We start from the raw sequence: 16865 nt of genomic DNA on the forward strand, positions 1-16865 counted from the left end.
AGTAACCGGTCACATGACCAGTAATCTGTAACGTGACTAGTAACCGGTCACATGACCAGTAATCTATCACATGACCAGTAACTTGTCACATGACCAGTAACCTATCACATGACCAGTAACCTGTCACATGACCAGTAACTTGTCACATGACCAGTAACCTATCACATGACCAGTAACCTGTCACGTGACCAGTAACCGGTCAGGTGACCAGTAACCTGTCACGTGACCAGTAACCTGTCACATGACCAGTAATCTGTCACATGACCAGTAACCTGTCACATGACCAGTCACCTGTCACATGACCACTAACCGGTCACATGACCCGTAACCGGTCACATGACCAGTAATCTGTCACATGACCAGTAACCTGTCACGTGACCAGTAACCTGCACATGACCAGTAACCTATCACGTGACCAGTAACCTATCACGTGACCAGTAACCGGTAAGGTGACCACTAACCGGTCACATGACCCGTAACCGGTCACATGACCAGTAATCTGTCACATGACCAGTAACCTGTCACGTGACCAGTAACCTGCACATGACCAGTAACCTGTCACATGACCAGTCACCTGTCACATGACCAGTCACCTGTCACGTGACCAGTAACCTGTCACGTGACCAATGACTGGTCACATGACCAGTGACCGATCACATGACCATTAATCTATCATGTGACCAGTAATCGGTAATCATCAGTAATCACATGACCGATTACCAGTCATACACTCACTGGCTCATTCGCGACTAGTCACATGACCGGTTGGATGACTTTACGTGACTTGTCACTTGTTGTACAACTCATCACATGACTGGTCACATGACTTATCACATGGCACCTGCAATTAAAGTATTCTGTAGGCGTATTGGTGTATGTATGTGTGTGTACTCTGTAGTAACAGTATTCTGTAGGCGTATTGGTGTATGTATGTGTGTGTACTCTGTAGTAACAGTATTCTGTAGGCGTATTGGTGTATGTATGTGTGTGTACTCTGTAGTAACAGTATTCTGTAGGCTTACTGGTGTATGTATGTGTGTGTACTCTGTAGTAACAGTATTCTGTAGGCTTACTGGTGTATGTATGTGTGTGTACTCTGTAGTAACAGTATTCTGTAGGCTTACTGGTGTATGTATGTGTGTGTACTCTGTAGTAACAGTATTCTGTAGGCTTACTGGTGTATGTATGTGTGTGTACTCTGTAGTAACAGTATTCTGTAGGCATACTGGTGTATGTATGTGTGTGTACTCTGTAGTAACAGTATTCTGTAGGCTTACTGGTGTATGTATGTGTGTGTACTCTGTAGTAACAGTATTCTGTAGGCTTACTGGTGTATGTATGTGTGTGTACTCTGTAGTAACAGTATTCTGTAGGCTTACTGGTGTATGTATGTGTGTGTACTCTGTAGTAAAAGTATTCTGGAAGAGTACTGCGACATCAGCAGCCTGGTGACAGAGGAGATAGTAAAGGTCCATCAGGAGATCTCAGCAGCTGTTCAGCAGATTGATCCTCTGACAGAGTATCAGCACTTCATCAATGCCTACAGGTCAGTACCCAGGTAACCATGGTAACAGCCTTTCTCTCTCTCTCTCTCTCTCTGCTATATGCTGTGCTAACAGCCCCTCTCTCTCTGCTATATGCTGTGCTAACAGCCCCTCTCTCTCTGCTATATGCTGTGCTAACAGCCCCTCTCTCTCTGCTATATGCTGTGCTAACAGCCCCTCTCTCTCTGCTATATGCTGTGCTAACAGCCTCTCTCTCTCTGCTATATGCTGTGCTAACAGCCTCTCTCTCTCTGCTATATGCTGTGCTAACAGCCTCTCTCTCTCTGCTATATGCTGTGCTAACAGCCTCTCTCTCTCTGCTATATGCTGTGCTAACAGCCCCTCTCTCTCTGCTATATGCTGTGCTAACAGCCCCTCCCTCTCTCTGCTGTATGCTGTGCTAACAGCCTCTCTCTCTCTGCTATATGCTGTGCTAACAGCCCCTCTCTCTCTGCTATATGCTGTGCTAACAGCCCCTCTCTCTCTGCTATATGCTGTGCTAACAGCCCCTCTCTCTCTGCTATATGCTGTGCTAACAGCCCCTCTCTCTCTGCTATATGCTGTGCTAACAGCCCCTCTCTCTCTGCTATATGCTGTGCTAACAGCCCCTCTCTCTCTGCTATATGCTGTGCTAACAGCCCCTCTCTCTCTGCTATATGCTGTGCTAACAGCCTCTCTCTCTCTGCTATATGCTGTGCTAACAGCCTCTCTCTCTCTGCTATATGCTGTGCTAACAGCCCCTCTCTCTCTGCTATATGCTGTGCTAACAGCCCCTCTCTCTCTGCTATATGCTGTGCTAACAGCCCCTCTCTCTCTGCTATATGCTGTGCTAACAGCCTCTCTCTCTCTGCTATATGCTGTGCTAACAGCCTCTCTCTCTCTGCTATATGCTGTGCTAACAGCCTCTCTCTCTCTGCTATATGCTGTGCTAACAGCCTCTCTCTCTCTGCTATATGCTGTGCTAACAGCCTCTCTCTCTCTGCTATATGCTGTGCTAACAGCCTCTCTCTCTCTGCTATATGCTGTGCTAACAGCCTCTCTCTCTCTGCTATATGCTGTGCTAACAGCCCCTCTCTCTCTGCTATATGCTGTGCTAACAGCCCCTCTCTCTCTGCTATATGCTGTGCTAACAGCCCCTCTCTCTCTGCTATATGCTGTGCTAACAGCCCCTCTCTCTCTGCTATATGCTGTGCTAACAGCCTCTCTCTCTCTGCTATATGCTGTGCTAACAGCCCCTCTCTCTCTGCTATATGCTGTGCTAACAGCCCCTCTCTCTCTGCTATATGCTGTGCTAACAGCCTCTCTCTCTCTGCTGTATGCTGTGCTAACAGCCCCTCTCTCTCTGCTGTATGCTGTGCTAACAGCCCCTCTCTCTCTGCTGTATGCTGTGCTGACAGCCCCTCTCTCTCTCTGCTATATGCTGTGCTAACAGCCTCTCTCTCTCTGCTATATGCTGTGCTAACAGCCTCTCTCTCTCTGCTATATGCTGTGCTAACAGCCCCTCTCTCTCTGCTATATGCTGTGCTAACAGCCCCTCTCTCTCTGCTATATGCTGTGCTAACAGCCTCTCTCTCTCTGCTATATGCTGTGCTAACAGCCCCTCTCTCTCTGCTATATGCTGTGCTAACAGCCCCTCTCTCTCTGCTATATGCTGTGCTAACAGCCTCTCTCTCTCTGCTATATGCTGTGCTAACAGCCCCTCTCTCTCTGCTATATGCTGTGCTAACAGCCTCTCTCTCTCTGCTATATGCTGTGCTAACAGCCCCTCTCTCTCTGCTATATGCTGTGCTAACAGCCCCTCTCTCTCTGCTATATGCTGTGCTAACAGCCCCTCTCTCTCTGCTATATGCTGTGCTAACAGCCCCTCTCTCTCTGCTGTATGCTGTGCTAACAGCCTGTCTCTCTCTCTCTCCAGGACTCCGGAGACCCCCGAAGCGAGTGTGGAGTTTGACCTCTCCCTATTGGAGGAGACAGACAACCTTCCAGCCAATGAGATCCTGTGGAATACGCTGACAGCCGACAGCCTTCAGGCCATGTCAGACCTGATTCCTTCAGTCTTTGTTTCATTCTTCATTCACTTTGCTTCCACCTGATTGGTTCACTTTCATGTTGGTTGTTTGCAGGTTGTCATCGGCAACGGAAGAACTCTCTCTGACTCAGCAGAATCTGCAGACAAAGGTAGCATTGGCTGACGATCTGGATGCCAAAATCCAGACAAGTCAGCAGAATAGTGAGAGGAGGAGCGAGTAAGTATGAGTAGGAGGAGCCTGAAGCTACGTCTTCGTCCCTGTCCTGACTGTCCACTTGTGTCTCTTGTTCTCAGCTGTGTCCTGCTCCTCAGTCAGAAACTCTCCCTCCTGGAGCTTCGTCACGCCGTCCAATCTCTGCGCGGCTCTGAGGCTTGCCTTCTCTCCCAGAAGGCACTTTTGGATGCAAAGATGGCCACTGCGGTGGCGTCCCCCCCCGCCCCGCCTGCTCCGCCTGCACTGCAGTACGAAGATGATGCGCGCTCCGTCAGCTCCACAGTAAATATGTCAAAAAGACCTTGTAGATGATGAAGTTTTAACTCATGCAGCGTGAAACGAGTGTGTTTGGTTTGTGTGTTCAGGACAAAATAAAAGAGAGGAGTTCTCGCTTTGACACTCTGAGACATTCCCTGGCCGGCATGATCCGTTCTCCCAAAGCCATGCTGGGATCTTCCACCTCGGTAAGACTCCGGGTCTCTGAGCCAGGTTCCCCGTTGCCTGTGGGCGGAGCCATTACCAGACGGGCGGGTCCTTTACCGGGTGGGCGGGGCATTTACGTGGTGGGCGGGGTCTTTATCTGGTGGGCAGGACCATTGCCTGGTGGGCGGGCCGTTACCTGTCCCTGTGTGTGTCCTCCTTAGGTGTGACAATAAATAAATCAAACCCTGACACCTTGCTTTAAACTGTTTTGGTTGTCATGGCAGCAGTTCTTCGATGTCATCCCGACGTCAGAGCGTCCCCTGGCGGACCAGGAGTGGTACCACGGCGCCATCCCACGTACTGAGGCTCAGGAGTTACTACGGCAACAGGGAGACTTCCTGGTTAGGGAGAGCCACGGTAAACCTGGAGAGTATGTCCTGTCGGTGTTTTCTGACGATCAGAGAAGACATTTCATCATTCAGTTTGCTGACGTACGTATTCCCTTCATTTTTCAGTTATTAGGAAGCATGTTAGAGTAGAGTAGAGAATCTCCTCGGTAACGGTGCGAGTCCGCTCGGTAACGGTGCGAGTCCGCTCGGTAACGGTGCGAGTCCGCTCGGTAACGGTGCGAGTCTTCTCGGTAACGATGCGAGTCCGCTCGGTAACGATGCGAGTCCGCTCGGTAACGGTGTGAGTCCGCACGGTAACGATACGAGTCTTCTTGGTAATGATGCGAGTCCGCTCGGTAACGGTGCGAGTCTTCTCGGTAACGATGCGAGTCCGCTCGGTAACGATGCGAGTCCGCTCGGTAACTATGCGAGTCTTCTTGGTAACGATGCGAGTCCGCTCGGTAACGGTGCGAGTCCGCTCGGTAACGATGCGAGTCCGCTCGGTAACGGTGCGAGTCCGCAGGGTAACGATGCGAGTCCGCTCGGTAACGGTGCGAGTCCGCAGGGTAACGGTGTGAGTCTTCTCGGTAACGGTGTGAGTCCGCACGGTAACGGTGTGAGTCTCCTCGGTAACGATGCGAGTCCACTCGGTAACGATGCGAGTCCGCACGGTAACGGTGTGAGTCGCACGGTAATGGTGTGAGTCCGCACGGTAACGGTGTGAGTCCGCACGGTAACGGTGCGAGTCTTCTCGGTAACGGTGCGAGTCCGCTCGGTAACGATGCGAGTCTTCTCGGTAACGGTGTGAGTCCGCACGGTAACGGTGTGAGTCTTCTCGGTAACGGTGTGAGTCCGCACGGTAACGGTGTGAGTCTTCTCGGTAACGGTGTGAGTCCGCACGGTAACGGTGTGAGTCTTCTCGGTAACGATGCGAGTCCACTCAGTAACGATGCGAGTCTGCACGGTAACGGTGTGAGTCTCCTCGGTAACGGTGTGAGTTGCACGGTAACGGTGTGAGTCCGCACGGTAACGGTGCGAGTCTTCTCGGTAACGGTGTGAGTCCGCACGGTAACGGTGCGAGTCTTCTCGGTAACGGTGTGAGTCCGCAGGGTAACGGTGCGAGTCCGCTCGGTAATGGTGCGAGTCTTCTCGGTAACGGTGTGAGTCCGCTCGGTAACGATGCGAGTCCGCACGGTAACGATGCGAGTCTTGTTGGTAACGGTGCGAGTCCGCACGGTAACGGTGCGAGTCTTCTTGGTAACGGTGCGAGTCTCCTCGGTAACGGTGCGAGTCTTCTCGGTAACGGTGCGAGTCCGCTCGGTAACGGTGCGAGTCTGCTCGGTAACGGTGCGAGTCTTCTCGGTAACGATGCGAGTCCGCTCGGTAACGATGCGAGTCCGCTCGGTAACGATGCGAGTCTCCTCGGTAACGGTGTGAGTCGCACGGTAATGGTGCGAGTCTTCTCGGTAACGGTGCGAGTCCGCTCGGTAACGGTGCGAGTCTTCTCGGTAACGATGCGAGTCCGCTCGGTAACGGTGCGAGTCCGCACGGTAACGATACGAGTCTTCTTGGTAACGATGCGAGTCCGCTCGGTAACGGTGCGAGTCCGCTCGGTAACGATGCGAGTCTTCTCGGTAACGGTGTGAGTCCGCACGGTAACGGTGTGAGTCTTCTCGGTAACGGTGTGAGTCTGCACGGTAACGGTGTGAGTCTTCTCGGTAACGATGCGAGTCCACTCAGTAACGATGCGAGTCCGCACGGTAACGGTGTGAGTCTCCTCGGTAACGGTGTGAGTTGCACGGTAACGGTGCGAGTCTTCTCGATAACGGTGCGAGTCCGCTCGGTAACGGTGCGAGTCTTCTCGGTAACGGTGTGAGTCCGCACGGTAACGGTGTGAGTCTTCTCGGTAACGGTGTGAGTCCGCACGGTAACGGTGTGAGTCTTCTCGGTAACGATGCGAGTCCACTCAGTAACGATGCGAGTCTGCACGGTAACGGTGTGAGTCTCCTCGGTAACGGTGTGAGTTGCACGGTAACGGTGTGAGTCCGCACGGTAACGGTGCGAGTCTTCTCGGTAACGGTGTGAGTCCGCACGGTAACGGTGCGAGTCCGCTCGGTAATGGTGCGAGTCTTCTCGGTAACGGTGTGAGTCCGCTCGGTAACGATGCGAGTCCGCACGGTAACGATGCGAGTCTTGTTGGTAACGGTGCGAGTCTGCTCGGTAACGATGCGAGTCCGCACGGTAACGGTGCGAGTCTTCTTGGTAACGGTGCGAGTCTCCTCGGTAACGGTGCGAGTCTTCTCGGTAACGGTGCGAGTCCGCACGGTAACGGTGTGAGTCCGCACGGTAATGGTGCGAGTCTTCTCGGTAACGGTGCGAGTCCGCTCGGTAACGGTGCGAGTCTTCTCGGTAACGGTGCGAGTCTTCTCGGTAACGATGCGAGTCCGCTCGGTAACGGTGCGAGTCTTCTCGGTAACGGTGCGAGTCTTCTCGGTAACGATGCGAGTCCGCTCGGTAACGATGCGAGTCTCCTCGGTAACGGTGTGAGTCGCACGGTAATGGTGCGAGTCTCCTCGGTAACGATGCGAGTCCACTCGGTAACGATGCGAGTCCGCACGGTAACGGTGTGAGTCGCACGGTAATGGTGTGAGTCCGCACGGTAACGGTGTGAGTCCGCACGGTAACGGTGCGAGTCTTCTCGGTAACGGTGCGAGTCCGCTCGGTAACGATGCGAGTCTTCTCGGTAACGGTGTGAGTCCGCACGGTAACGGTGTGAGTCTTCTCGGTAACGGTGTGAGTCCGCACGGTAACGGTGTGAGTCTTCTCGGTAACGGTGTGAGTCCGCACGGTAACGGTGTGAGTCTTCTCGGTAACGGTGCGAGTCCGCACGGTAACGGTGTGAGTCTTCTCGGTAACGATGCGAGTCCACTCAGTAACGATGCGAGTCTGCACGGTAACGGTGTGAGTCTCCTCGGTAACGGTGTGAGTTGCACGGTAACGGTGTGAGTCCGCACGGTAACGGTGCGAGTCTTCTCGGTAACGGTGTGAGTCCGCACGGTAACGGTGCGAGTCCGCTCGGTAATGGTGCGAGTCTTCTCGGTAACGGTGTGAGTCCGCTCGGTAACGATGCGAGTCCGCACGGTAACGATGCGAGTCTTGTTGGTAACGGTGCGAGTCCGCACGGTAACGGTGCGAGTCTTCTTGGTAACGGTGCGAGTCTCCTCGGTAACGGTGCGAGTCTTCTCGGTAACGGTGCGAGTCCGCACGGTAACGGTGTGAGTCCGCACGGTAATGGTGCGAGTCTTCTCGGTAACGGTGCGAGTCCGCTCGGTAACGGTGCGAGTCTTCTCGGTAACGGTGCGAGTCTTCTCGGTAACGGTGCGAGTCTTCTCGGTAACGATGCGAGTCCGCTCGGTAACGATGCGAGTCTCCTCGGTAACGGTGTGAGTCGCACGGTAATGGTGCGAGTCTTCTCGGTAACGGTGCGAGTCCGCTCGGTAACGGTGCGAGTCTTCTCGGTAACGATGCGAGTCCGCTCGGTAACGGTGCGAGTCCGCACGGTAACGATACGAGTCTTCTTGGTAACGATGCGAGTCCGCTCGGTAACGGTGCGAGTCCGCTCGGTAACGATGCGAGTCTTCTCGGTAACGGTGTGAGTCCGCACGGTAACGGTGTGAGTCTTCTCGGTAACGGTGTGAGTCTGCACGGTAACGGTGTGAGTCTTCTCGGTAACGATGCGAGTCCACTCAGTAACGATGCGAGTCCGCACGGTAACGGTGTGAGTCTCCTCGGTAACGGTGTGAGTTGCACGGTAACGGTGTGAGTCCGCACGGTAACGGTGTGAGTCCGCACGGTAACGGTGCGAGTCTTCTCGATAACGGTGCGAGTCCGCTCGGTAACGGTGCGAGTCTTCTCGGTAACGGTGTGAGTCCGCACGGTAACGGTGTGAGTCTTCTCGGTAACGGTGTGAGTCCGCACGGTAACGGTGTGAGTCTTCTCGGTAACGATGCGAGTCCACTCAGTAACGATGCGAGTCTGCACGGTAACGGTGTGAGTCTCCTCGGTAACGGTGTGAGTTGCACGGTAACGGTGTGAGTCCGCACGGTAACGGTGCGAGTCTTCTCGGTAACGGTGTGAGTCCGCACGGTAACGGTGCGAGTCCGCTCGGTAATGGTGCGAGTCTTCTCGGTAACGGTGTGAGTCCGCTCGGTAACGATGCGAGTCCGCACGGTAACGATGCGAGTCTTGTTGGTAACGGTGCGAGTCCGCTCGGTAACGATGCGAGTCCGCACGGTAACGGTGCGAGTCTTCTTGGTAACGGTGCGAGTCTCCTCGGTAACGGTGCGAGTCTTCTCGGTAACGGTGCGAGTCCGCACGGTAACGGTGTGAGTCCGCACGGTAATGGTGCGAGTCTTCTCGGTAACGGTGCGAGTCCGCTCGGTAACGGTGCGAGTCTTCTCGGTAACGGTGCGAGTCTTCTCGGTAACGATGCGAGTCCGCTCGGTAACGGTGCGAGTCTTCTCGGTAACGGTGCGAGTCTTCTCGGTAACGATGCGAGTCCGCTCGGTAACGATGCGAGTCCGCTCGGTAACGATGCGAGTCTCCTCGGTAACGGTGTGAGTCGCACGGTAATGGTGCGAGTCTTCTCGGTAACGGTGCGAGTCCGCTCGGTAACGGTGCGAGTCTTCTCGGTAACGATGCGAGTCCGCTCGGTAACGGTGCGAGTCCGCACGGTAACGATACGAGTCTTCTTGGTAACGATGCGAGTCCGCTCGGTAACGGTGCGAGTCCGCTCGGTAACGATGCGAGTCTTCTCGGTAACGGTGTGAGTCCGCACGGTAACGGTGTGAGTCTTCTCGGTAACGGTGTGAGTCTGCACGGTAACGGTGTGAGTCTTCTCGGTAACGATGCGAGTCCACTCAGTAACGATGCGAGTCCGCACGGTAACGGTGTGAGTCTCCTCGGTAACGGTGTGAGTTGCACGGTAACGGTGTGAGTCCGCACGGTAACGGTGTGAGTCCGCTCGGTAACGGTGCGAGTCTTCTCGGTAACGGTGTGAGTCCGCACGGTAACGGTGTGAGTCTTCTCGGTAACGGTGTGAGTCCGCACGGTAACGGTGTGAGTCTTCTCGGTAACGATGCGAGTCCACTCAGTAACGATGCGAGTCTGCACGGTAACGGTGTGAGTCTCCTCGGTAACGGTGTGAGTTGCACGGTAACGGTGTGAGTCTGCACGGTAACGGTGCGAGTCTTCTCGGTAACGGTGTGAGTCCGCACGGTAACGGTGCGAGTCCGCTCGGTAATGGTGCGAGTCTTCTCGGTAACGGTGTGAGTCCGCTCGGTAACGGTGTGAGTCTCCTCGGTAACGATGCGAGTCTTCTCGGTAACGGTGTGAGTCCGCACGGTAACGGTGTGAGTCTTCTCGGTAACGGTGTGAGTCTGCACGGTAACGGTGTGAGTCTTCTCGGTAACGATGCGAGTCCACTCAGTAACGATGCGAGTCCGCACGGTAACGGTGTGAGTCTCCTCGGTAACGGTGTGAGTTGCACGGTAACGGTGTGAGTCCGCACGGTAACGGTGTGAGTCCGCTCGGTAACGGTGCGAGTCTTCTCGGTAACGGTGTGAGTCCGCACGGTAACGGTGTGAGTCTTCTCGGTAACGGTGTGAGTCCGCACGGTAACGGTGTGAGTCTTCTCGGTAACGATGCGAGTCCACTCAGTAACGATGCGAGTCTGCACGGTAACGGTGTGAGTCTCCTCGGTAACGGTGTGAGTTGCACGGTAACGGTGTGAGTCCGCACGGTAACGGTGCGAGTCTTCTCGGTAACGGTGTGAGTCCGCACGGTAACGGTGCGAGTCCGCTCGGTAATGGTGCGAGTCTTCTCGGTAACGGTGTGAGTCCGCTCGGTAACGATGCGAGTCCGCACGGTAACGATGCGAGTCTTGTTGGTAACGGTGCGAGTCCGCTCGGTAACGATGCGAGTCCGCACGGTAACGGTGCGAGTCTTCTTGGTAACGGTGCGAGTCTCCTCGGTAACGGTGCGAGTCTTCTCGGTAACGGTGCGAGTCTGCACGGTAACGGTGTGAGTCCGCACGGTAATGGTGCGAGTCTTCTCGGTAACGGTGCGAGTCCGCTCGGTAACGGTGCGAGTCTTCTCGGTAACGGTGCGAGTCTTCTCGGTAACGATGCGAGTCCGCTCGGTAACGATGCGAGTCCGCTCGGTAACGATGCGAGTCTCCTCGGTAACGGTGTGAGTCGCACGGTAATGGTGCGAGTCTTCTCGGTAACGGTGCGAGTCCGCTCGGTAACGGTGCGAGTCTTCTCGGTAACGATGCGAGTCCGCTCGGTAACGGTGCGAGTCCGCACGGTAACGATACGAGTCTTCTTGGTAACGATGCGAGTCCGCTCGGTAACGGTGCGAGTCCGCTCGGTAACGATGCGAGTCTTCTCGGTAACGGTGTGAGTCCGCACGGTAACGGTGTGAGTCTTCTCGGTAACGGTGTGAGTCTGCACGGTAACGGTGTGAGTCTTCTCGGTAACGATGCGAGTCCACTCAGTAACGATGCGAGTCCGCACGGTAACGGTGTGAGTCTCCTCGGTAACGGTGTGAGTTGCACGGTAACGGTGTGAGTCCGCACGGTAACGGTGTGAGTCCGCACGGTAACGGTGCGAGTCCGCTCGGTAACGGTGCGAGTCTTCTCGGTAACGGTGTGAGTCCGCACGGTAACGGTGCGAGTCTTCTCGGTAACGATGCGAGTCCACTCAGTAACGATGCGAGTCCGCACGGTAACAGTGTGAGTCTCCTCGGTAACGGTGTGAGTTGCACGGTAACGGTGTGAGTCCGCACGGTAACGGTGTGAGTCCGCACGGTAACGGTGCGAGTCTTCTCGATAACGGTGCGAGTCCGCTCGGTAACGGTGCGAGTCTTCTCGGTAACGGTGCGAGTCCGCACGGTAACGGTGCAAGTCCGCTCGGTAATGGTGCGAGTCTTCTCGGTAACGGTGCGAGTCCGCTCGGTAACGATGCGAGTCCGCACGGTAACGGTGTGAGTCTTCTCGGTAACGGTGCGAGTCTCCTCGGTAACGGTGCGAGTCTTCTCGGTAACGGTGCGAGTCCGCACGGTAACGGTGTGAGTCCGCACGGTAACGGTGTGAGTCTTCTCGGTAACGGTGCGAGTCTTCTCGGTAACGATGCGAGTCCGCTCGGTAACGGTGCGAGTCTTCTCGGTAACGGTGCGAGTCTTCTCGGTAACGATGCGAGTCCGCTCGGTAACGATGCGAGTCCGCTCGGTAACGATGCGAGTCTCCTCGGTAACGGTGTGAGTCGCACGGTAATGGTGCGAGTCTTCTCGGTAACGGTGCGAGTCCGCTCGGTAACGGTGCGAGTCTTCTCGGTAACGATGCGAGTCCGCTCGGTAACGGTGCGAGTCCGCACGGTAACGATACGAGTCTTCTTGGTAACGATGCGAGTCCGCTCGGTAACGGTGCGAGTCCGCTCGGTAACGATGCGAGTCTTCTCGGTAACGGTGTGAGTCCGCACGGTAACGGTGTGAGTCTTCTCGGTAACGGTGTGAGTCTGCACGGTAACGGTGTGAGTCTTCTCGGTAACGATGCGAGTCCACTCAGTAACGATGCGAGTCCGCACGGTAACGGTGTGAGTCTCCTCGGTAACGGTGTGAGTTGCACGGTAACGGTGTGAGTCCGCACGGTAACGGTGTGAGTCCGCTCGGTAACGGTGCGAGTCTTCTCGGTAACGGTGTGAGTCCGCACGGTAACGGTGTGAGTCTTCTCGGTAACGGTGTGAGTCCGCACGGTAACGGTGTGAGTCTTCTCGGTAACGATGCGAGTCCACTCAGTAACGATGCGAGTCTGCACGGTAACGGTGTGAGTCTCCTCGGTAACGGTGTGAGTTGCACGGTAACGGTGTGAGTCCGCACGGTAACGGTGCGAGTCTTCTCGGTAACGGTGCGAGTCCGCACGGTAACGGTGCGAGTCCGCTCGGTAATGGTGCGAGTCTTCTCGGTAACGGTGTGAGTCCGCTCGGTAACGGTGTGAGTCTCCTCGGTAACGATGCGAGTCTTCTCGGTAACGGTGTGAGTCCGCACGGTAACGGTGTGAGTCTTCTCGGTAACGGTGTGAGTCTGCACGGTAACGGTGTGAGTCTTCTCGGTAACGATGCGAGTCCACTCAGTAACGATGCGAGTCCGCACGGTAACGGTGTGAGTCTCCTCGGTAACGGTGTGAGTTGCACGGTAACGGTGTGAGTCCGCACGGTAACGGTGTGAGTCCGCACGGTAACGGTGCGAGTCTTCTCGGTAACGGTGTGAGTCCGCACGGTAACGGTGCGAGTCCGCTCGGTAATGGTGCGAGTCTTCTCGGTAACGGTGTGAGTCCGCTCGGTAACGATGCGAGTCCGCACGGTAACGATGCGAGTCTTGTTGGTAACGGTGCGAGTCCGCTCGGTAACGATGCGAGTCCGCACGGTAACGGTGCGAGTCTTCTTGGTAACGGTGCGAGTCTCCTCGGTAACGGAGCGAGTCTTCTCGGTAACGGTGCGAGTCTGCACGGTAACGGTGTGAGTCCGCACGGTAATGGTGCGAGTCTTCTCGGTAACGGTGCGAGTCTTCTCGGTAACGATGCGAGTCCGCTCGGTAACGATGCGAGTCCGCTCGGTAACGATGCGAGTCTCCTCGGTAACGGTGTGAGTCGCACGGTAATGGTGCGAGTCTTCTCGGTAACGGTGCGAGTCCGCTCGGTAACGGTGCGAGTCTTCTCGGTAACGATGCGAGTCCGCTCGGTAACGGTGCGAGTCCGCACGGTAACGATACGAGTCTTCTTGGTAACGATGCGAGTCCGCTCGGTAACGGTGCGAGTCCGCTCGGTAACGATGCGAGTCTTCTCGGTAACGGTGTGAGTCCGCACGGTAACGGTGTGAGTCTTCTCGGTAACGGTGTGAGTCCGCACGGTAACGGTGTGAGTCTTCTCGGTAACGGTGTGAGTCTGCACGGTAACGGTGTGAGTCTTCTCGGTAACGATGCGAGTCCACTCAGTAACGATGCGAGTCCGCACGGTAACGGTGTGAGTCTCCTCGGTAACGGTGTGAGTTGCACGGTAACGGTGTGAGTCCGCACGGTAACGGTGTGAGTCCGCACGGTAACGGTGCGAGTCTTCTCGATAACGGTGCGAGTCCGCTCGGTAACGGTGCGAGTCTTCTCGGTAACGGTGTGAGTCCGCACGGTAACGGTGCGAGTCTTCTCGGTAACGATGCGAGTCCACTCAGTAACGATGCGAGTCCGCACGGTAACAGTGTGAGTCTCCTCGGTAACGGTGTGAGTTGCACGGTAACGGTGTGAGTCCGCACGGTAACGGTGTGAGTCCGCACGGTAACGGTGCGAGTCTTCTCGATAACGGTGCGAGTCCGCTCGGTAACGGTGCGAGTCTTCTCGGTAACGGTGTGAGTCCGCACGGTAACGGTGCAAGTCCGCTCGGTAATGGTGCGAGTCTTCTCGGTAACGGTGCGAGTCCGCTCGGTAACGATGCGAGTCCGCACGGTAACGGTGTGAGTCTTCTCGGTAACGGTGCGAGTCTCCTCGGTAACGGTGCGAGTCTTCTCGGTAACGGTGCGAGTCCGCACGGTAACGGTGTGAGTCCGCACGGTAACGGTGTGAGTCTTCTCGGTAACGGTGCGAGTCTTCTCGGTAACGATGCGAGTCCGCTCGGTAACGGTGCGAGTCTTCTCGGTAACGGTGCGAGTCTTCTCGGTAACGATGCGAGTCCGCTCGGTAACGATGCGAGTCCGCTCGGTAACGATGCGAGTCTCCTCGGTAACGGTGTGAGTCGCACGGTAATGGTGCGAGTCTTCTCGGTAACGGTGCGAGTCCGCTCGGTAACGGTGCGAGTCTTCTCGGTAACGATGCGAGTCCGCTCGGTAACGGTGCGAGTCCGCACGGTAACGATACGAGTCTTCTTGGTAACGATGCGAGTCCGCTCGGTAACGGTGCGAGTCCGCTCGGTAACGATGCGAGTCTTCTCGGTAACGGTGTGAGTCCGCACGGTAACGGTGTGAGTCTTCTCGGTAACGGTGTGAGTCTGCACGGTAACGGTGTGAGTCTTCTCGGTAACGATGCGAGTCCACTCAGTAACGATGCGAGTCCGCACGGTAACGGTGTGAGTCTCCTCGGTAACGGTGTGAGTTGCACGGTAACGGTGTGAGTCCGCACGGTAACGGTGTGAGTCCGCTCGGTAACGGTGCGAGTCTTCTCGGTAACGGTGTGAGTCCGCACGGTAACGGTGTGAGTCTTCTCGGTAACGGTGTGAGTCCGCACGGTAACGGTGTGAGTCTTCTCGGTAACGATGCGAGTCCACTCAGTAACGATGCGAGTCTGCACGGTAACGGTGTGAGTCTCCTCGGTAACGGTGTGAGTTGCACGGTAACGGTGTGAGTCCGCACGGTAACGGTGCGAGTCTTCTCGGTAACGGTGTGAGTCCGCACGGTAACGGTGCGAGTCCGCTCGGTAATGGTGCGAGTCTTCTCGGTAACGGTGTGAGTCCGCTCGGTAACGGTGTGAGTCTCCTCGGTAACGATGCGAGTCTTCTCGGTAACGGTGTGAGTCCGCACGGTAACGGTGTGAGTCTTCTCGGTAACGGTGTGAGTCTGCACGGTAACGGTGTGAGTCTTCTCGGTAACGATGCGAGTCCACTCAGTAACGATGCGAGTCCGCACGGTAACGGTGTGAGTCTCCTCGGTAACGGTGTGAGTTGCACGGTAACGGTGTGAGTCCGCACGGTAACGGTGTGAGTCCGCTCGGTAACGGTGCGAGTCTTCTCGGTAACGGTGTGAGTCCGCACGGTAACGGTGTGAGTCTTCTCGGTAACGGTGTGAGTCCGCACGGTAACGGTGTGAGTCTTCTCGGTAACGATGCGAGTCCACTCAGTAACGATGCGAGTCTGCACGGTAACGGTGTGAGTCTCCTCGGTAACGGTGTGAGTTGCACGGTAACGGTGTGAGTCCGCACGGTAACGGTGCGAGTCTTCTCGGTAACGGTGTGAGTCCGCACGGTAACGGTGCGAGTCCGCTCGGTAATGGTGCGAGTCTTCTCGGTAACGGTGTGAGTCCGCTCGGTAACGATGCGAGTCCGCACGGTAACGATGCGAGTCTTGTTGGTAACGGTGCGAGTCCGCTCGGTAACGATGCGAGTCCGCACGGTAACGGTGCGAGTCTTCTTGGTAACGGTGCGAGTCTCCTCGGTAACGGTGCGAGTCTTCTCGGTAACGGTGCGAGTCTGCACGGTAACGGTGTGAGTCCGCACGGTAATGGTGCGAGTCTTCTCGGTAACGGTGCGAGTCCGCTCGGTAACGGTGCGAGTCTTCTCGGTAACGGTGCGAGTCTTCTCGGTAACGATGCGAGTCCGCTCGGTAACGATGCGAGTCCGCTCGGTAACGATGCGAGTCTCCTCGGTAACGGTGTGAGTCGCACGGTAATGGTGCGAGTCTTCTCGGTAACGGTGCGAGTCCGCTCGGTAACGGTGCGAGTCTTCTCGGTAACGATGCGAGTCCGCTCGGTAACGGTGCGAGTCCGCACGGTAACGATACGAGTCTTCTTGGTAACGATGCGAGTCCGCTCGGTAACGGTGCGAGTCCGCTCGGTAACGATGCGAGTCTTCTCGGTAACGGTGTGAGTCCGCACGGTAACGGTGTGAGTCTTCTCGGTAACGGTGTGAGTCTGCACGGTAACGGTGTGAGTCTTCTCGGTAACGATGCGAGTCCACTCAGTAACGATGCGAGTCCGCACGGTAACGGTGTGAGTCTCCTCGGTAACGGTGTGAGTTGCACGGTAACGGTGTGAGTCCGCACGGTAACGGTGTGAGTCCGCACGGTAACGGTGCGAGTCTTCTCGATAACGGTGCGAGTCCGCTCGGTAACGGTGCGAGTCTTCTCGGTAACGGTGCGAGTCCGCTCGGTAACGGTGCGAGTCTTCTCGGTAACGGTGTGAGTCCGCACGGTAACGGTGCGAGTCTTCTCGGTAACGATGCGAGTCCACTCAGTAACGGTGCGAGTCCGCTCGGTAACGGTGTGAGTCCGCTCGGTAACGATGCGAGTCCGCACGGTAACGATGCGAGTCTTGTTGGTAACGGTGCGAGTCCGCTCGGTAACGATGCGAGTCCGCACGGTAACGGTGCGAGTCCGCTCGGTAATGGTGCGAGTCTTCTCGGTAACGGTGTGAGTCCGCTCGGTAACGGTGTGAGTCCGCTCGGTAACGGTGTGAGTC

General features: G+C 55.9%; 1 protein-coding gene across 1 annotated transcript in view; it reads left to right on the forward strand.

Annotated features, from left to right (window-relative positions):
- fer (fer (fps/fes related) tyrosine kinase) overlaps window positions 1-16865 on the forward strand; it is a 197861-nt gene that overhangs the window by 142485 nt on the left and 38511 nt on the right. The window contains exons 7-12 of the mRNA XM_079257110.1: window positions 1409-1546; window positions 3460-3579; window positions 3668-3790; window positions 3868-4069; window positions 4153-4251; window positions 4495-4701. Of these exons, the coding sequence (XP_079113236.1) occupies window positions 1409-1546; window positions 3460-3579; window positions 3668-3790; window positions 3868-4069; window positions 4153-4251; window positions 4495-4701 (889 nt within the window). The remainder of the gene's footprint in view (window positions 1-1408; window positions 1547-3459; window positions 3580-3667; window positions 3791-3867; window positions 4070-4152; window positions 4252-4494; window positions 4702-16865) is intronic.

The sequence above is a fragment of the Telmatherina bonti genome (assembly GCF_933228915.1).
Source record: "Telmatherina bonti genome assembly, chromosome: 17".
NCBI classification, from domain to species: domain Eukaryota; kingdom Metazoa; phylum Chordata; class Actinopteri; order Atheriniformes; family Telmatherinidae; genus Telmatherina; species Telmatherina bonti.